We start from the raw sequence: 15,826 nt of genomic DNA, 5'->3' as shown, positions 1-15,826 counted from the left end.
AATATATTTTCTATTTATGTTAGAAAGTAATTAAAAGTTAAAATAACTAAGAATAAACAAGCAATGGAGTCTTTAAGAAGACTTTTTTATGGCCAATTGGTATAAACTGCTTTATAATTTTAATAGGCTCACATTATCAGGGATACTTTTTAAGATTATTTTTTCAAAATGCAGATTGTGATTAGTCACCAGAATTTTTTTTTTTTAAAGGATTTAGCATAGGAAAATCTCAGAATGCATTCATTTCGTAGAGGACACCTTCATGAAACTTGTGATGAATACATACACAGAGCCACAATTTAAGTATTTCTTATTGTAGGTTGTAATAAGAATATTTTGAAAAATGCCTTTTGTGCTTTAGATCTCATTCAATAGAACCTAGGCCAGGGGTGGGCAAACTTTTTGACTCGAGGGCCACAATGGGTTCTTAAACTGGACCGGAGGCGGGAACAAAAGCATGGATGGAGTGTTTGTGTGAACTAATATAAATTCAAAGTAAACATCATTACATAAAAGGGTATGGTCTTTTTTTTTTTTTTTTTTTTTTTTTTTTTTTAGTTTTATTCATTTCAAACAGGCCGGATCCGGCCCGCGGGCTGTAGTTTGCCCACAGCTGACCTAGACACATCTTTGAAGATTTGGCAATCTTACTCTACACTCTGCTCCTAACAAATATGATACAGAAGTAACACCAACCTAAAAACCAATCTAAACACAAAAGTAAAAACCAACCTAAAAGACTGGTTCTCAACGGGCACAATAGCACTGGCATTTTTAGGGCTGAGCAACACAGCAGATCTACACACTTGAGCCAGCAAGCCAAATGACATTCAAATATCCTGACATTCATGTACATTTTTAAAAACCTTTTATTATGTTGACATTTTAAGTCTAACTGTATTGTCTAACATTACCTAACCCCAAGTAATCTTTTGCAAAAACTTAGTATCCTCTGAATTTTTCCAGAAATACCACATGAAAATTGAGAAGATACTCTTTGTCCAGAACTTTACTTAATATTGTTCAACATTTCAAAGTAACATAATAGCTTTTATTTTAGAGTAACATATACTTCTGCAGTTACACTTGGGCTCCAGTAATTTTACTAAAAACTACTTCCTTCTAATTTCCCCTCACTTATCCTATTATCATCTCTGTTATTCTCTAGTTAGGAAATTTATTTTTTTTAAGTGGATAAGCAAGTTAAATTATCCATGAATTGCACTTCAGGATAAGCGTGTACAATGATTCATTTGGGGGCGGGGGGGGGGGGGGGAGGAGAGTGTGCTTTGTCTGACAGATTTAAGAACCACAGATTTAACCACCACCACCCCCAGATCAGAGGCCCTTATTTGAGGAACACAAGGACACTCAGCCTAAGGAATCCATGGAGTAGCTTCAGAGCAACAGAATTCCCCAAAAGTACATACAATTTGATATACATAGCCACCTGGGGAGATAACACATAACTTTATTCCACACAAACACTATTAGATTAAGAACCATTACATGACGTTGAGACTGCATATATTGGGCTGGATTATAAACTTGGATCTGAGTGGTGGGGCGCCAAACCCAATTACATTTACAGAACTGTAATTTGCATCATTTCATCAGTGTACAATGACAACTTTAGCTTGACTAAGTTTACACATCCAATAGATGGCAGAATTAGCATTTGAACTCAGCTTGTCTCTAAGAGCATGTGTGCGCTTTCCTGAAGCAGATGGCTATTGTTTTTTCCCCTTTAATCTTACTGTGGACTATCTACTGGATTGTGTCTTCTTTTGGCCTTTAGATAATTTGTACCAAAAATTATGTCCCCCATACGGTAGTTGCCCAAGCATGATTGGCAATTTGGTCACTAGAATGAGCTTTATGGAATGCACTCTGCATACTACCTTACTTTTGGCTAAATCTTTTCTCACATTCCCCCCCTTCCTTCATATTTTTACTTTCTGTAATAAAGGAACAAATACATACCACATGCTAATTAGGTAACACAGGAAATATATTAGTAAGATGGTCCTACAGAATGAGAACAAGCTTTGTTGGATAATTCAGAAATCACTTTGCAATCATTTTTATAATTCAAAACACTGTCACTTACTTTGATAACAAATACATAAGATCCAGTATATCCCAGTTTGAGAGAACCCTGGTTATCTTGGCTGCTTTCTAAAGAGCAGTAAAAGATAACTCGCAGATAAACAATAACCATTTGAAGACTTGGGCAAAAACTAGGGAGGTCAGTTGGGATGTCTTTCGGCGTAAGAACCCAGACAGTGACAGGGACAATCAGAAGCAACTGCCGTGGACTCAGAGACACTGCCTATGTGGATGGTGAGAGGAAGTAATAACAATGCAAATCACTTAGTCAACTGTAGCCACCAGGTGGAAATGGTTTTTTTGCTGGAAGTGAAAAGGAAATGGAAAAGGGATAAGATCCTTGGTTTTTGTCAATACCATCACCACAAAACACTGAGTAAGGGTAAGCAAACTTTTTCTATAAAAGACCAGGTAATAAATATCTTAGGCTTTGCAGGCCAGACAGTATGTTACAATTAGCCAACTCTGCTACTGCAGCATAAGAACAGCCATACACATATGTAAACAAATGGGTGAGGATATATATATATTCATCTCCATCAGATGTTTTTATTGATTTTAGGGAGAGAAACACCGATTTGAGAACCAACGTGACAGAAAAATCAATCAGTTGCCTCCCATATGCACCCCAACTGGGGATTGAACCCACAACCTGGGTATGCGCTGACTGGAAATCGAACCCGGAACCTTTTGGTGCACAGGATGACATTCCAACCGAGTCACACTGGCCAAAGCATGAGACCATACTTTAATTAAACTTTACTATTAAAATTATCAGAATGCAGGACAAATAAAGCCTACAAGCTAGTTTGCTGACCCCTGACATAGAGGTCCAATAGGCAGGGGAAAACATGGATCTGAAGCACAAGAGGAAGGTCAAAGCTAAGGACAGAGATTTAAAATCACTGTCACAAAGTGACAGGATAACCTAAAAATAGTAGAGATGAGAGACTGAATCATCATCCATTTTATAATTGTGTTCTTCAGTACTAATTTGCAAGTTTTGCAACTCTGGTCCTTGCGGTATTTTTTAATTGGGTTTTAGTTGCTTTTAAAGACAGACATAAATAGCAGCACAAAAATGCATGAGGTAAATAAGTAGTTGTTTCCTGAAAGGAAAAAAAGTATGAAATAAGAACTTACAATTCCCTTAAATATCATTCTGGCCCAATTATAAATCCTTTATACTTTAAATATTGCAGGACACTGCAATATTTAAAGCACCAAATGTGTATGTAATAGGTTAACACTCTGATGTAACAAGACAAGGCAAAGCAGGGTCAAGCTGGGACTAACTTTATGCTGCACCTACAGAGTACCCTATACCAAAACAAAATGGCAGACAATTCACCCAAAAATGAGCCCAAAGGCTGAAGACAAAACTAAAGCAAAATAATAATAGCTTTAAAAACAAAGCTAAAGTGGTTACAATATAAAGACAGGCTTGGGAAGTGTACTCATTTCAAAAATTGTGAAGTTAAATTCATTACAAGGCTTAAAAACAAGCTAGCTCCAATAACATTGTACTTGATTCAAGCTTTTTCAATGTTTAAAAACCTAAAATAGAAGTAATTACTAACTTATTCTTATCTTTAGGAAAAGCACAACTTAGCAAATAAACTGTATTACTCATATTTATAACAATGTTGGCTCATTAAAAGGAAAAAAAGCAACTAAAACCCAATTAAAAAACATCACAAGGACCAAAACTGCAAAACTTGCAAATTAGTACTGAAGAACACAATTATAAAATGGATGATGATTCATGTATGTGAATTAAAATGATCTGGATATGGAAGGGGTAGAAAATAAGTGCCACTTAGTACTGCTAGAGAAAAACTTTTCTTTATACATAACAAAAAAGGACTGCACGAAGACAAGACTACAACTTATGCTGGGGGACTGTAAAAACAAAATGACAAGGAAGGAAGGAAGGAAGGGAGGGAGGGAGGGAAGGAGGGAGGGAGGGAGGGAGACAGTCATCCAACAAGGCATACATTCATATAATAAATCACTAGACAATTAAAAACAATGTTCTACGTGTGCTACAATGTGACGTGTAAAAATGTCCAAGATTATTAAATGAGAAAACAGTGCTAGCAAAACTGTGCCCAAAGAAAAAATTACACACATGTACACACATATATCTGGGTGAATCACAAAAATGTACAAACATTTACAAGAAATCTGAGTGGTACCTTGAAAACTAGTAGAATTGAAGGAGACAGGAAATTTTCACCTACTTTTCTATAGTGAAAATAAGCACAGATTATGTTTAGTCAAACATTAAAGAAAAAAACACAGTATTTTGGGAAGATGGCTAGAGAAAGGATTGCTATCTCTAAAACCACACCAATGCAGATACAAACCCATTTAAAATGTTTCATCATGCTCAAAGAGTATGTTAAATGAAATGGTGATATTTTTAATAAGTGCAACCACATAACCAAAAAAGAGCCACATAACTTTACTTGGAAAACCATATGGAGTTCAGTAATATAAAGTAGAAATTAAGTCTCACAAAAGCTATAATTTTATGTGAGTCTTTGGCTGAATCCTCCCATAATGTGACGATCTGTTTAGACTCAATGCCAGAGCTGGGTCTTCAGAGCCAACAAACTCATTTTATATTTACCTTTAGACGACTAATCTGCAGTAATACAAACCCTAAAACTTCTATTACAAAACTATTTGTAGAACCTTATAAAGAGATTTATTTATTTTGAATATATGTCTGCTTTAAAAGCTTAGAGCAGAGACCAGTCCATTTTGTTTTCTGCTCAGCACCTAGAGCACAGTAAATAGAGGTACTCAATACAATTTTTTGGAGGAAAAGTAGGAACATAAAGTGCATGTGAATGCAAAACTATGAGGAATTATAAATTCTAAAGTAAAAGAGGCAAAATTAAGATGTGAAAATTGATTCCTCTGGATTGGAAAAAAAGTCATGTGACTGCATGCCCACAATTTCATTTTTACTTCCAGCAATGGAAGGAACAGTTACAGAATATTAACGTCTAAAACTACTATGGTACTAGGAAAGCAGCCTAACATCTACTTTGCAATTCACAGTAAGCAGGATACCACAGACTATTACTGAAAAATGCTACAGATTAGGACTAAAGTTTTGACACCAAGTCCATTCGTTGAGAGGAAATGAGGAATGGAGAGACAACACAAGTTGCCTTAGGGATTAATGGCCAAATGAGCTGGCTTTGACTACTGAGGAAACAACCTAAGAGTAGTATTTCTCAAATTACATTGTCAAAAGCATACTTCTGTAAAATATTTTTTAAAAATTACTAGAAAAATGATCAATACTTCAATATCACAGCAATATCGAATTATCGTATGTTTCTAGACACTTTCATTTTCTGTATTCAGAGTCACTAGATAGTACTGACCTAGTTTTTTTTTTTAATGTCAATCTGACCTAAAATCTTGCATTTGTAGTCTGAATCTGAAAAAAATCAGTTTTTTTCTTCCCCTACACAAAAATGAAGACAACCCAGACAATTAGAGGTAAGTAGCATACTTGTCATTAACTTGTTTTAATTTTGAAACATAAAACGTACGTGTTTTAAGTAAATTAAAATTATTCTTTTAAAATGTAAACGTTAGCATTTAAGAATCCCAACTGCTATCAACCTGAAAATTTTGCTTTGTCATTTATCTTAGAATAGGACAGACACAAAAACTGTATGAAAATATTCACTTAACCTACAAACCCCTCCACCTGTCTCCATTTCTCAAAATTTCCCCAAGTGAATAGTTGATTGCTAACAGAGTTAGCCAGAGAAATTAAATCCATTGTAAATTTAATTACCAAAGGAAGATGAAATGTTCATACATCTGGCCTATAAACTGACTATAATCGGGTACAATTTACTATAGCCTATCAGATAGGATCTACACTATTGAGAGTATAATGTAATTTACAGGGTCTCTGGAACCAAATTTCCAGACTCAAACCCACACTTTGCAATTTACAAGCTATGGAGTAACTTAAATCCCATATTCATCTGTTTCATCTGCAAAATGGGGATAACAGCAGCTAATTATCAGGTCGGTTAAAGTGCATGTAAAGTGCTTAGAACACTGCCTAGCAGATAGTACTATATAAGCGTTGTAACTATTTAATTCTTACATACCATACCTTCAAATCCTTTGGTAGAATTTGGATTAACAAATTAATATATCACATCCCTACAATGAATTAATATTCATCTGTTAAAGATTATTTTAATTCTCTATTATGAAAATATATTCACTTATAATATTCTGTTGGGTAGGGAGGAAAAAGTAAAAAAATCATGTAGTCTAATCTTATATTTAGAAAAGATGCTAACGTAGTTATGAAAAGTTGCACATTGCTGTAATACTTTTGCAAAAGTGACTCAGATAATTTACCGTTCTTCCCCAATGGGAAAAAAAATATTTAAAATAGACTGATTCTAAAATAGCAATGATGGGATAATCAAATACTTTTAAGTCGGAGCTTTTAAAAATTTAGAACTGTGTACATTTAATGTATTATTCTTCCTCCACCCCTGAAAGCAGATGCTTCTTAAAATGGACTGCATCTTAGAAGAGCATTCATATTTAATAGATATGCTAACTCCAATCCCACCCACTGACAACACACCACCACCACTTTTAAGCAAGCTCTTGAAGTGATCACAACCAACTACACATATCAACAGACAATACATCACCTTAATCACTCAAGATTAAGCCGCAGATATTAGGTACAATAAATTGGGATTATAAACGTAAGTCAGTATTTCTAGAACAGTGAATAAGAGTTGTAATATTGAGAAGACTCAGATTAGGTAGCTTGTGGTACCCTTAAAATGGTTTTAAAAGTCTTCAATGAAATCAATACTATTAATTTCATGTTTATTTTATATAGGATTTTTGTCAAGCTTTTCCGTTTTCAGTTAAAAACAAATTTTCTTCTCAACTAATGATTTTCATTCTACCTAGTTCAGCTTAAATTGTCTATTATAGCCATATTTCATTTCATGGAATCTGAAATCTATTAATTATATATTATAGGCAACATGTCTTCAAATTTGCTTTCAAATGATGCCTACAAGGAGTAGATCAAATTTTCAAATTTACATAAAACCATACCACACCAATTTACCAATATAAATGTCTTATTCCATTCTATTTAAACAGCAGCACTAACAAAATTCTTAATACATATGCCCCATCACCTGTACTCTTTCCCTATGCTACTTACAAAAGAACATCTCAATTCAGCAATCAAGTTTACAACGACTATCCTACCAAACAGTGATGCACCAAGATCACAATTCTCAAGAGTTATAACATGTTATAACATGTTAAGAGTACATGATTTACCTAAGACTGAGGGACTGTGCCTTACTTTATAAAACACAGAGATAGCCACATTGATTTAATTTCATATATGATGCTACCTATTCAATTTATTAAAAATCGTAATAAACATAATCAAACTAGTGCTCCAAACTTCTACTGTTCACGTGAAAGACACTGCAGGAGAAGACACAACAGAGACTGGCTGGCAGTAAGAGTTACAAATTCCTTCTACAGAGATGGAGAAATAAAAGGACAAATCTAGTTGTCTAAAAGACAATTCACTGTACACATTTTATTTACAGTTTTGTACACTGTCTTTATATGAATGGGACCACTTTTCTACTGGAGCCATTTTTTTAACCAAAGCAAAATAACCTAATACAAAGTGTTAAAATACAGCATAAAGATACAAAAACAGACATACTAATTCTAATTAGGAATGTAATTATGATGTTACATTTTTTATAATCCACAATTATGTTTAGGAAATCACACAAACATAGATCACTGATTTGAATGAAATGCATAAATTTGTAGCAAAGCTTTGTAGTTACAAAAAAACAAAAAATTACCAAAGAATGCCCAAAATTAATGTTTATTCCACCTTTGTGTCATATTCCTGGATCCTTCACCAATATTACATGAGGAAAAAAACAAAAGCAAAACAAATAAAAAGTGAAATCAGAATCACTAATGTCATCAAATAGGGAAACAAATAAATTAAAATCTAGCAGCCACCAGCAAGAGTACAGCAAAGACAATGCTGTAAAAAGAAACAAAGAAAATTGCTAGAAAACTGTATGCATCATACTTTCAAACCAGCAAAATATGCTCCTGCATACAATGGAACATAAACAGAATTCTTTTCCTGTAAGGTATAGAAATGCAAGTTCCTTTTTAACATTGTGGATGGGTAAAATATGTTTGTAATAATAATTCTTCTAAGCTATTACAGAGTAGGCCAGAAACACATTAATGGATTCTGGGGATGATGTGTACTGTAATTCTTTGATTGGGACAGTGGACATTCTAACCAAAAAAAAAAAAAAAAAAAAGATGAACACAGAAGTACAAGACAAAGGTGAATGAGACTTCTCTTATATCTTTGCAACATTTAGATGGAAATCAAATTTAAATGCAGTCCACTCTGCTTTTGAAGAGGCTTTGGTTCAGCTCCCAAATCTCGATTGCTTGACGCAGTCTCCTATGAGAATACTCAGAAGGTGTCTTCTTAAACAACAAACCTATTTTTAGTAGTGGAGCCGCTCTTAGTAGCTGTGTCTGCATGGGACTGATAACCAATCACTATCTTTGGAGGAAGTCCTAACCTTTCCTTGTATACCCTCCTAGAAGAAGAAAAAGAAAAGTGGCCATTAATTTTTATTCATGCACACATCAAATTCAGTATTATTATTCTTATATTTGAGTCTACTATGTATCAGGTACTGTGATAATTATTAATAAATCAATAAGCACAGCAGGAACAGTCCCTGGGCATGGTATTTATAGTATTTGATTATTTATAAACAAATAATCACAAATATGCACGATAGAGCTGTAACACATTATAATTAAAATAAAAATAAAATAAATTACATGAACATGTTTTTACATTCTCTGGTCTAAAATGCTAATTGTTACATATAAACCCTAGTAAATACTATATATTACTGCACAATTACACTTACTATACCTACTACATGACTGCACAGACAAAAATTTAAGGCAATTTATGATATCTACTGGACAATCTAGAACACCCATGATTTCTGCCTTATATACTAACTCTACAACCTACCTTTCAAATAAGATGTGCCACTATTTTAAGAACAAAATGTGTTAAGTGCCAAAGAGGGTTAAGTATTGGGGCTGTGTTACTATATAATAAGGTACTAATCTCATCTGTGAAATTACAGAAATTTCCCCTTTAAAAGTCATGAGGTCAAAAGTATAATGCCAAGAGAATGAAGCGTATCTTGAAGGCTGAGGAACAAAAATAAGGCTGTGTGGCTACAACTAAGAGGGTAAGTGAATATGAGAGATAAAGGTGACAAGGAAAATGGATCTTTAAGAAAAAAATATCAAAATTTTAAAAATAAGCACCAAAATTAAATAAAAATAAAGGGACATACATTTTCATGGAGCTAAATACTCCAATATGACACTAAGACAGTTTTACTTTATACTCCAACCTCCAGAAGATTTCAATACCTTCCCTTGATGAAGGCATCTAATAATAATTTTATGATAACTAAAATCATAACCATTATCATCAGGTTTACATTATGACACTATATAGTCCTGTAAATTATATCAGATCATTAAAAATGCCAGAAAACAAGAGCACTGAGCCACACAACTTGGAGAGGTTAAAAACAAAACAAGGAGAAAAATTCTATCCTTGGAGAAGTCAAATTATAAAGATTTCAAAACTTTGAAACAAATACAAAATTGTCTGAGGAAAAAAATTTCACACTTAATTTCTTTTAACTTGTTTCAAAGACATATAAAATTCCCAATTAAGTTTTGATGCTAACAGAAAAATGAGAAATATGATGACAAATCAACAATCATCTCCTTTCTCTTACAGAAACCTACAGAATAAAACAAGGAGCATAATCATATCTTTTAATTCAGAAGGATTCAGAGAATTAATGTTTGAAAAATCACAAAAGGCAAACCAAACATTTTATGACCTATGGCCAATACCTAATTTTAACACGGCTTAAAACCAAATCTTACTAATTTAAAGGTAGTAAAAAGAAAATCCTAGTTAACTGACTGATGTTTGAAAGAAAAAAACAAAGACAGGCAATTTTTATAAAGAATAATATTTACCAAAAAAAGATTAAAGCTTAGACATGTGGGTTTTAAATATGGGCAAAACCAAGATAGTGTCACTTAAATTTCAATAAAAACTCTATGTACAATGTACACACAAGCACAAAATACACATATAATATTCACCAATTCTCACTGCATTATTATGAGATTATACACTTAGCAGTACAATTTTAAAATAGAAAAACTTATATTCTCATTGATAAATTAATATGCTACATGCCAAAGTAGACAAAAGTGTTCATGAAAACAATATGAGGAAAATAATGATCTACAAATACAAGTATTTCTAAAGCTACAAATAAAACTACCCCGCTTTTGATTATCTTAATATTTTAAAAGAAATACACAATGAGCAAAACTTACCCTATATGTGTAACAGCATCTCTGTTTTCACATTCAGTAGTCCATATTGCTATCTTATCACCCTTAGCTCTAACATTAACAACGGCTCCACATACATCATCACTGTAGTCATCAAAAGATTCTCCAATAAGGCACAGCAGCTTAAAAACAAAACACAATCTCAATTACATCCAATAGATTAAAAACAGCTTATTCCACTGCAAATGTCTCATTATTTGTATATGTACAAAAGAAATAGGTTTAAATCGAGTTGACTTTTTGAATGTCTACATTATATTTATGTTTTAATGTTTTCATTTGCTCCTTTGTTTCTCTGGTTAATATCAAGAACATTTACAGCCATTTTAAATATCTCAGCAGCCCTAGCTGGTTTGGCTGAGTGAATAGTGTGTCAGTCTGTGGACTGGAGGGTCCTGGCTTCAGTCAAGGGCACATGCCTGGGTTGTGGACTGGATCCCTAGTAGGGGATGTGCAGGAGGCAGCTGATCAATGATTCTCTCTCTCATCATTGATGTTTGTTTCTCTCTCTCTCTCTCTCTCTCTCTCTCTCTCTCTCTCTCTCTCTCTCTCTCTCCCCTTCTCCCCCCCTTTCCCATCCTCTCTGAAATCAGTAAAAATGTATTAAAAAAAGTAAAAAAGAAAATTCCTCAGCAAATTGGGCAAATGATATCAGGACCCCTATGAAAGTTGAGTTATTTTATTAATATTAATTCACTATGCTGTTGCTTCTTACTGTTTTTCATGAACACTTTCTAATGTTTAATTTAAGTGTACAGTTCAGTGACATTAAGTATATTCACAACATGGTACAACCATTACTACCATCTATTTCTAGAACTTTTGTCATCTTGCAAAACTAAAACAACTTTTCAGTGTAGAAATCTAAAATGGTATTTACTGATAATCTCTCCCAAAAGCAAAATTAAGTCTCTTCTTTTTAAAAAAAACAAATAAAACAAAAGAAAAAATCCCTCCCCGGTTTGGATCAGTGGTCAGAGCGTGGGCACATGAACTGAAAGGGGTATGGTGGGCCCGCATACCTCTGTTACAAGCTCCATCCCCATCCTGGCCCAGGTTGGGGTGCATGCGGGAGGCAACCAATCAATGTCTCTTTTACATCAATGTTTCTTTACGTCTCTATCCTTCCCCTCCACTCTCTCTGAAAACCAAGGAAAAAAATATCCTCGGTTGAGGATTAACAACAACAAAAAATCAATCACTCAAATATGTATTAACTAGAGGCCCGATGCATGAAATTCGTGCTGGGGGGGTGGGGGGGGGGCCGGCAGAGAGAGGGAGGTGTGTCCCTCAACCCAGCCTGCACCCTCTCACAATCCAGGGACCCTCTCACAATCCAGGACTGCTGGCTCCTAACCACTCACCTGCCTGCCTGCCTGATCGCCCCTCCCTCTGCCTCACCCCTGCAGCCATGGCTTCATCCGTACGGTCGTTCGGCTGTCCGGTCTAATTAGCATATGACGCTTTTATTATTATAGATTGCTTCACTTAAGTGCTAACTATAAACCAGACAATGTGCCAAGTGCTAGAGATACAAGAGAGACTATGATTTCTTCTCCTAAAAACATGGGGTTTAGAATCTCTCACTATAGAAAATGCCTATTATCTCATATTTCATATATGTGTGTGTGTGTGTGTGTGTATGTATATGTATATATATGAAGCCAACAGTTACAGGTTATATCACAATAAACAAACTGAATGATGAAACTACAACTTATTGTTTGCTTCGTTGGTCTACAAAGTTTAGTATACAAAACAATACTCCGAGAGGGTTGTAAAGACATTATACAAAATGTGAGGACCTATCATTTTGAATTTAATGTAAATATCAGAATGAGTTTGTTGAGGAAGGTCACGTCAATTGTATCTGATTTGTATGTGGTAGAGGGTTTCACTGTACTAGTATGTAAAATATACAAACTCACATGATAGAACAAAATTAATTGCCGGCTTAGATTTTCTAGAGTGGGCATTTTTTTATTCTCTTTGATTAAGTAACTGATGTAAATTAGATTTAGTATTCCAAACTGTTTTATAATTTTAAAACCTTACTGTCTCTAGCCAAAAGCGATCGAGGTCACTTCGTCTCTGCTGTTTGTTCAATGTAATTAGCCATCGTCCTCCTCGTTTGTTTTTCTCATCTTCCCACATAGGTTTAATACCATCCTACAATGTTAGAAGACAACAATATTAGACAATATTGTTACTTTAAGAGATCATTTCTCGAAACAGCAAGCAATATTCTGTCAACATTTCACTTGATTCCCCATGAATGATGTAGTGGAATAAAGGCAAACAGGACTTAATGCCAGAGGCATGGAATTGCAGAAGAATCTTGACTTAGGGACTTATTAGCTATTAAATCTTGGGTTTCATTTAATTTGGAGGTTCTTAAACATTCTGAGTATTGTACCTTCTCAAAGTTAGATACACCTCTATATCTAGAAGATGTATGCAAAATTTATGCACAGCTTACACAATATCAGATAATTAATGAATGCCCCGTCTCCTACCATCTGACAAAATCCATTTGTAAATGTATCAGGACCCACATACCCCATGTTAAGAATTCCTGACACATAGGGGTTTAAAATACACCATAGGAAATCTAGTCAATAATGCCATACTAAGTAATACTGAATGTAAACTATAATTGAAAAAAGAATTCCTGACAACTCTGGACTTCAATCTATTCAATATATATAGAGACTGGATTGGATGATCAAAGCTCTCTTCGAAATCAATCACAGTATATGCCCACAAAGTAAGAGTTTCACGTAATTTCAATTATTTATACTAAAACAGGCAAAATATATTTATGCTAAGCCTAGTAAAGCTATTTAATTTTTCTCCAAGCATCAGAGCATTTCCTATTCCTAAGTTTGTGGCAAGATTTCAAGAATACCTGAATGGTCCAGTCTTGTAATATACATATATATGAAATCATCAATGAAGCATCATACCTTAAAGAGTGAGTAGTCACAGCCAGGCATTAAATTACTAGATAACTGGATATGGTTGTACAGACTAGGTAAAAGAAAAGGACAGTTATAAACATAGAATAGTAATGCAGAGCGTAGGTGCTTATGTAACATTTAAAAATATTATAAGAATAAAAAGATAAAAGTATGTGTTCATCACTTGTTTTTCTATAAATTCAATTTCTGAAATGGACCAAACAGATATTAATAATGGTCAGTTCAAGAATCAATATATGATGATTTAAGAAAATATCTTTAATTTTATTCTGACAATATATTTTGATGCATACATATGTATATATAGCAAACTGAGAATAGAGGTATGAGGTGCCTTTAAGTAGATGAAAAAATTTGAGGCTAATGAGCAGTTTTAAATATACAAATCAAGAGAAAGCAAGATGAATTTCCTGACCATCAGCATTGTATGACTGAAATAAGCCACCATTATCATTCTTGAAGGTATCCAAGAGTAGAACGGACCAATGGTTCCCAAGCACCACAGACTGTTACTAGTTAGTCAGCATAGAATCATTTGAAGAGCTTTAAAACACAAACAAACAAGACACCAGTCCCAGGCCCCTACTCCTTGGGATTTTACTCCCTTAAAGATGGGTGAGAAACCTGAAATCTGTATTTCTAAACTATTCCCCAAGTATCAGTGAAAGAGAATAACATTTGGGGTGACTTAGATGTCCACCAGTCTGAAGGTAGAAGGCTAAAGAGCAAACTTGTTATAAAATTGGAAACAGTAAAAATGTAGAAATCATGATAGACCATGGATAATATAATTGATCCATAGTTAGATTTTCTTGTGTATTTTAACCTAGTCTAGAAGTATTTAAAACAGTTTTCAGGAAGTCTGGCATCCTTTGGATCACATTCCACAGGATAACATGCAAACCCAATCTGGGTGAAACAATGTGAGACCAAGTAATAAGGTTTCTCGAGTTGTTGAACCTAATGATCACTCTTCCCGAACTACATTGTCACTGACAGCTTTTACTAGATAACAAAATTAAGTTTACTATAAAATTAGCCACCACCATTTTTATAAAATTAATGGATAATGTGGAAGTGACCTTCTAATGGCACTTAAGGTAGAAAAGGTCTCTTTTCTTCTTGATGGTGCCCTAAGGTCCATAGTAACAAACTTATGAGAATTTGTAATGGAACATTTAAGACAACCCTAACACTACAGACAGATTAGACAAATCCAAAAGGATTCAATGGTTGTTTACCACTAAATCTGCTAGAAAAAAAGACAGAAATTAAGAAGCTATTTAGATACTTATAGAAAGCTGAAGGATTCCTTCATATCTCTAAATTATCGTTTAAAAATCTACTATGCAGCCTTGGCCTGTGTGGCTTGGTTGGTTAGAGCATCATCCCATGAACGGAAAGGTGTCGAGTTCAATTCCTGGTCAGGGAACTTACCCAGGTTGCAGGTTTGATCTGCAATTGGGGGCAGGTACAGGAGACAACCAATCAATGTTTTTCTTTCCCTCTCTTTCTCCCTCTCATTTTCTCTTCCTCACTCCCCCACTCATCAATACAAAGCATACCCTCTGATGAGGGAGTGAGCTTTTTTTTTTAAGTCTACTATGCAATGACATCACTTACACAAAACTAAAGTGTGGGGCCACTTTACATGTTCACAGTTACCATATACTGGTAAAAACCAAATAAACTAGATAAATGCAAATCTGATTCAATGGGAAAAATTGTTCAAGACTCTTGCTCCTCTTCCTCCATAGACTGCAGTACTCTTAAATAAATAATAATTAGAGAAGGAAAACAAAATGTTTTGATGAAGGGCAAAACAGAATAATCCCAGTTAAAGAACTAGACATATGAATTGGTGGGGCTTAAATGTAGTTCTATTACTTAAAAAAATGTTTCAATAAAAAGTGAGCAAAGTGGCTGACAATTTGTAGTTTTCAGTGATTCAAATGCATACTAAATGTCTATGATGGGCAAAGCACTAAAATATACAGAAGAATATTGGTTGCAGGCACATCCCCAGTGGGGGGTGTGCAGGAGGCAGCTGATCGATGTTTCTCTCTCATGGATGTTTCTAACTCTCTATCCCTCTCCCTTCCTCTCTGTAAAAAATCAATAAAATATATTTTTTTTAAAAATGTTTTTAACAATTTTTAGTT

At 34.3% G+C, this 15,826-nt stretch overlaps 1 protein-coding gene across 4 annotated transcripts in view; it reads right to left on the bottom strand.

Annotated features, from left to right (window-relative positions):
• Positions 1–7,536: 7,536 nt before the first annotated feature.
• Positions 7,537–15,826, bottom strand: part of EIF4E (eukaryotic translation initiation factor 4E) — a 45,566-nt gene continuing 37,276 nt past the window's right edge. For 2 of the 4 annotated variants that reach the window (XM_081085700.1, XM_081085701.1), the window contains 4 exons: positions 13,650–13,713; positions 12,739–12,852; positions 10,666–10,805; positions 7,537–8,804 (listed from right to left, as the gene is read on the bottom strand). In XM_081085700.1, the coding sequence (XP_080941826.1) occupies positions 8,690–8,804; positions 10,666–10,805; positions 12,739–12,852; positions 13,650–13,713 (433 nt within the window). In that variant the 3' untranslated portion in view covers positions 7,537–8,689. The remainder of the gene's footprint in view (positions 8,805–10,665; positions 10,806–12,738; positions 12,853–13,649; positions 13,714–15,826) is intronic. The other 2 variants (XM_081085699.1, XM_081085702.1) reach the window with 1 other exon arrangement.

This window comes from Myotis nattereri (genome assembly GCF_964212035.1).
Source record: "Myotis nattereri genome assembly, chromosome: 1".
Taxonomy (NCBI): Eukaryota; Metazoa; Chordata; class Mammalia; order Chiroptera; family Vespertilionidae; genus Myotis; species Myotis nattereri.
The sequence above is the reverse complement of the archived record's forward strand: the minus strand, read 5'-3'. Positions and strand labels throughout refer to the sequence as shown.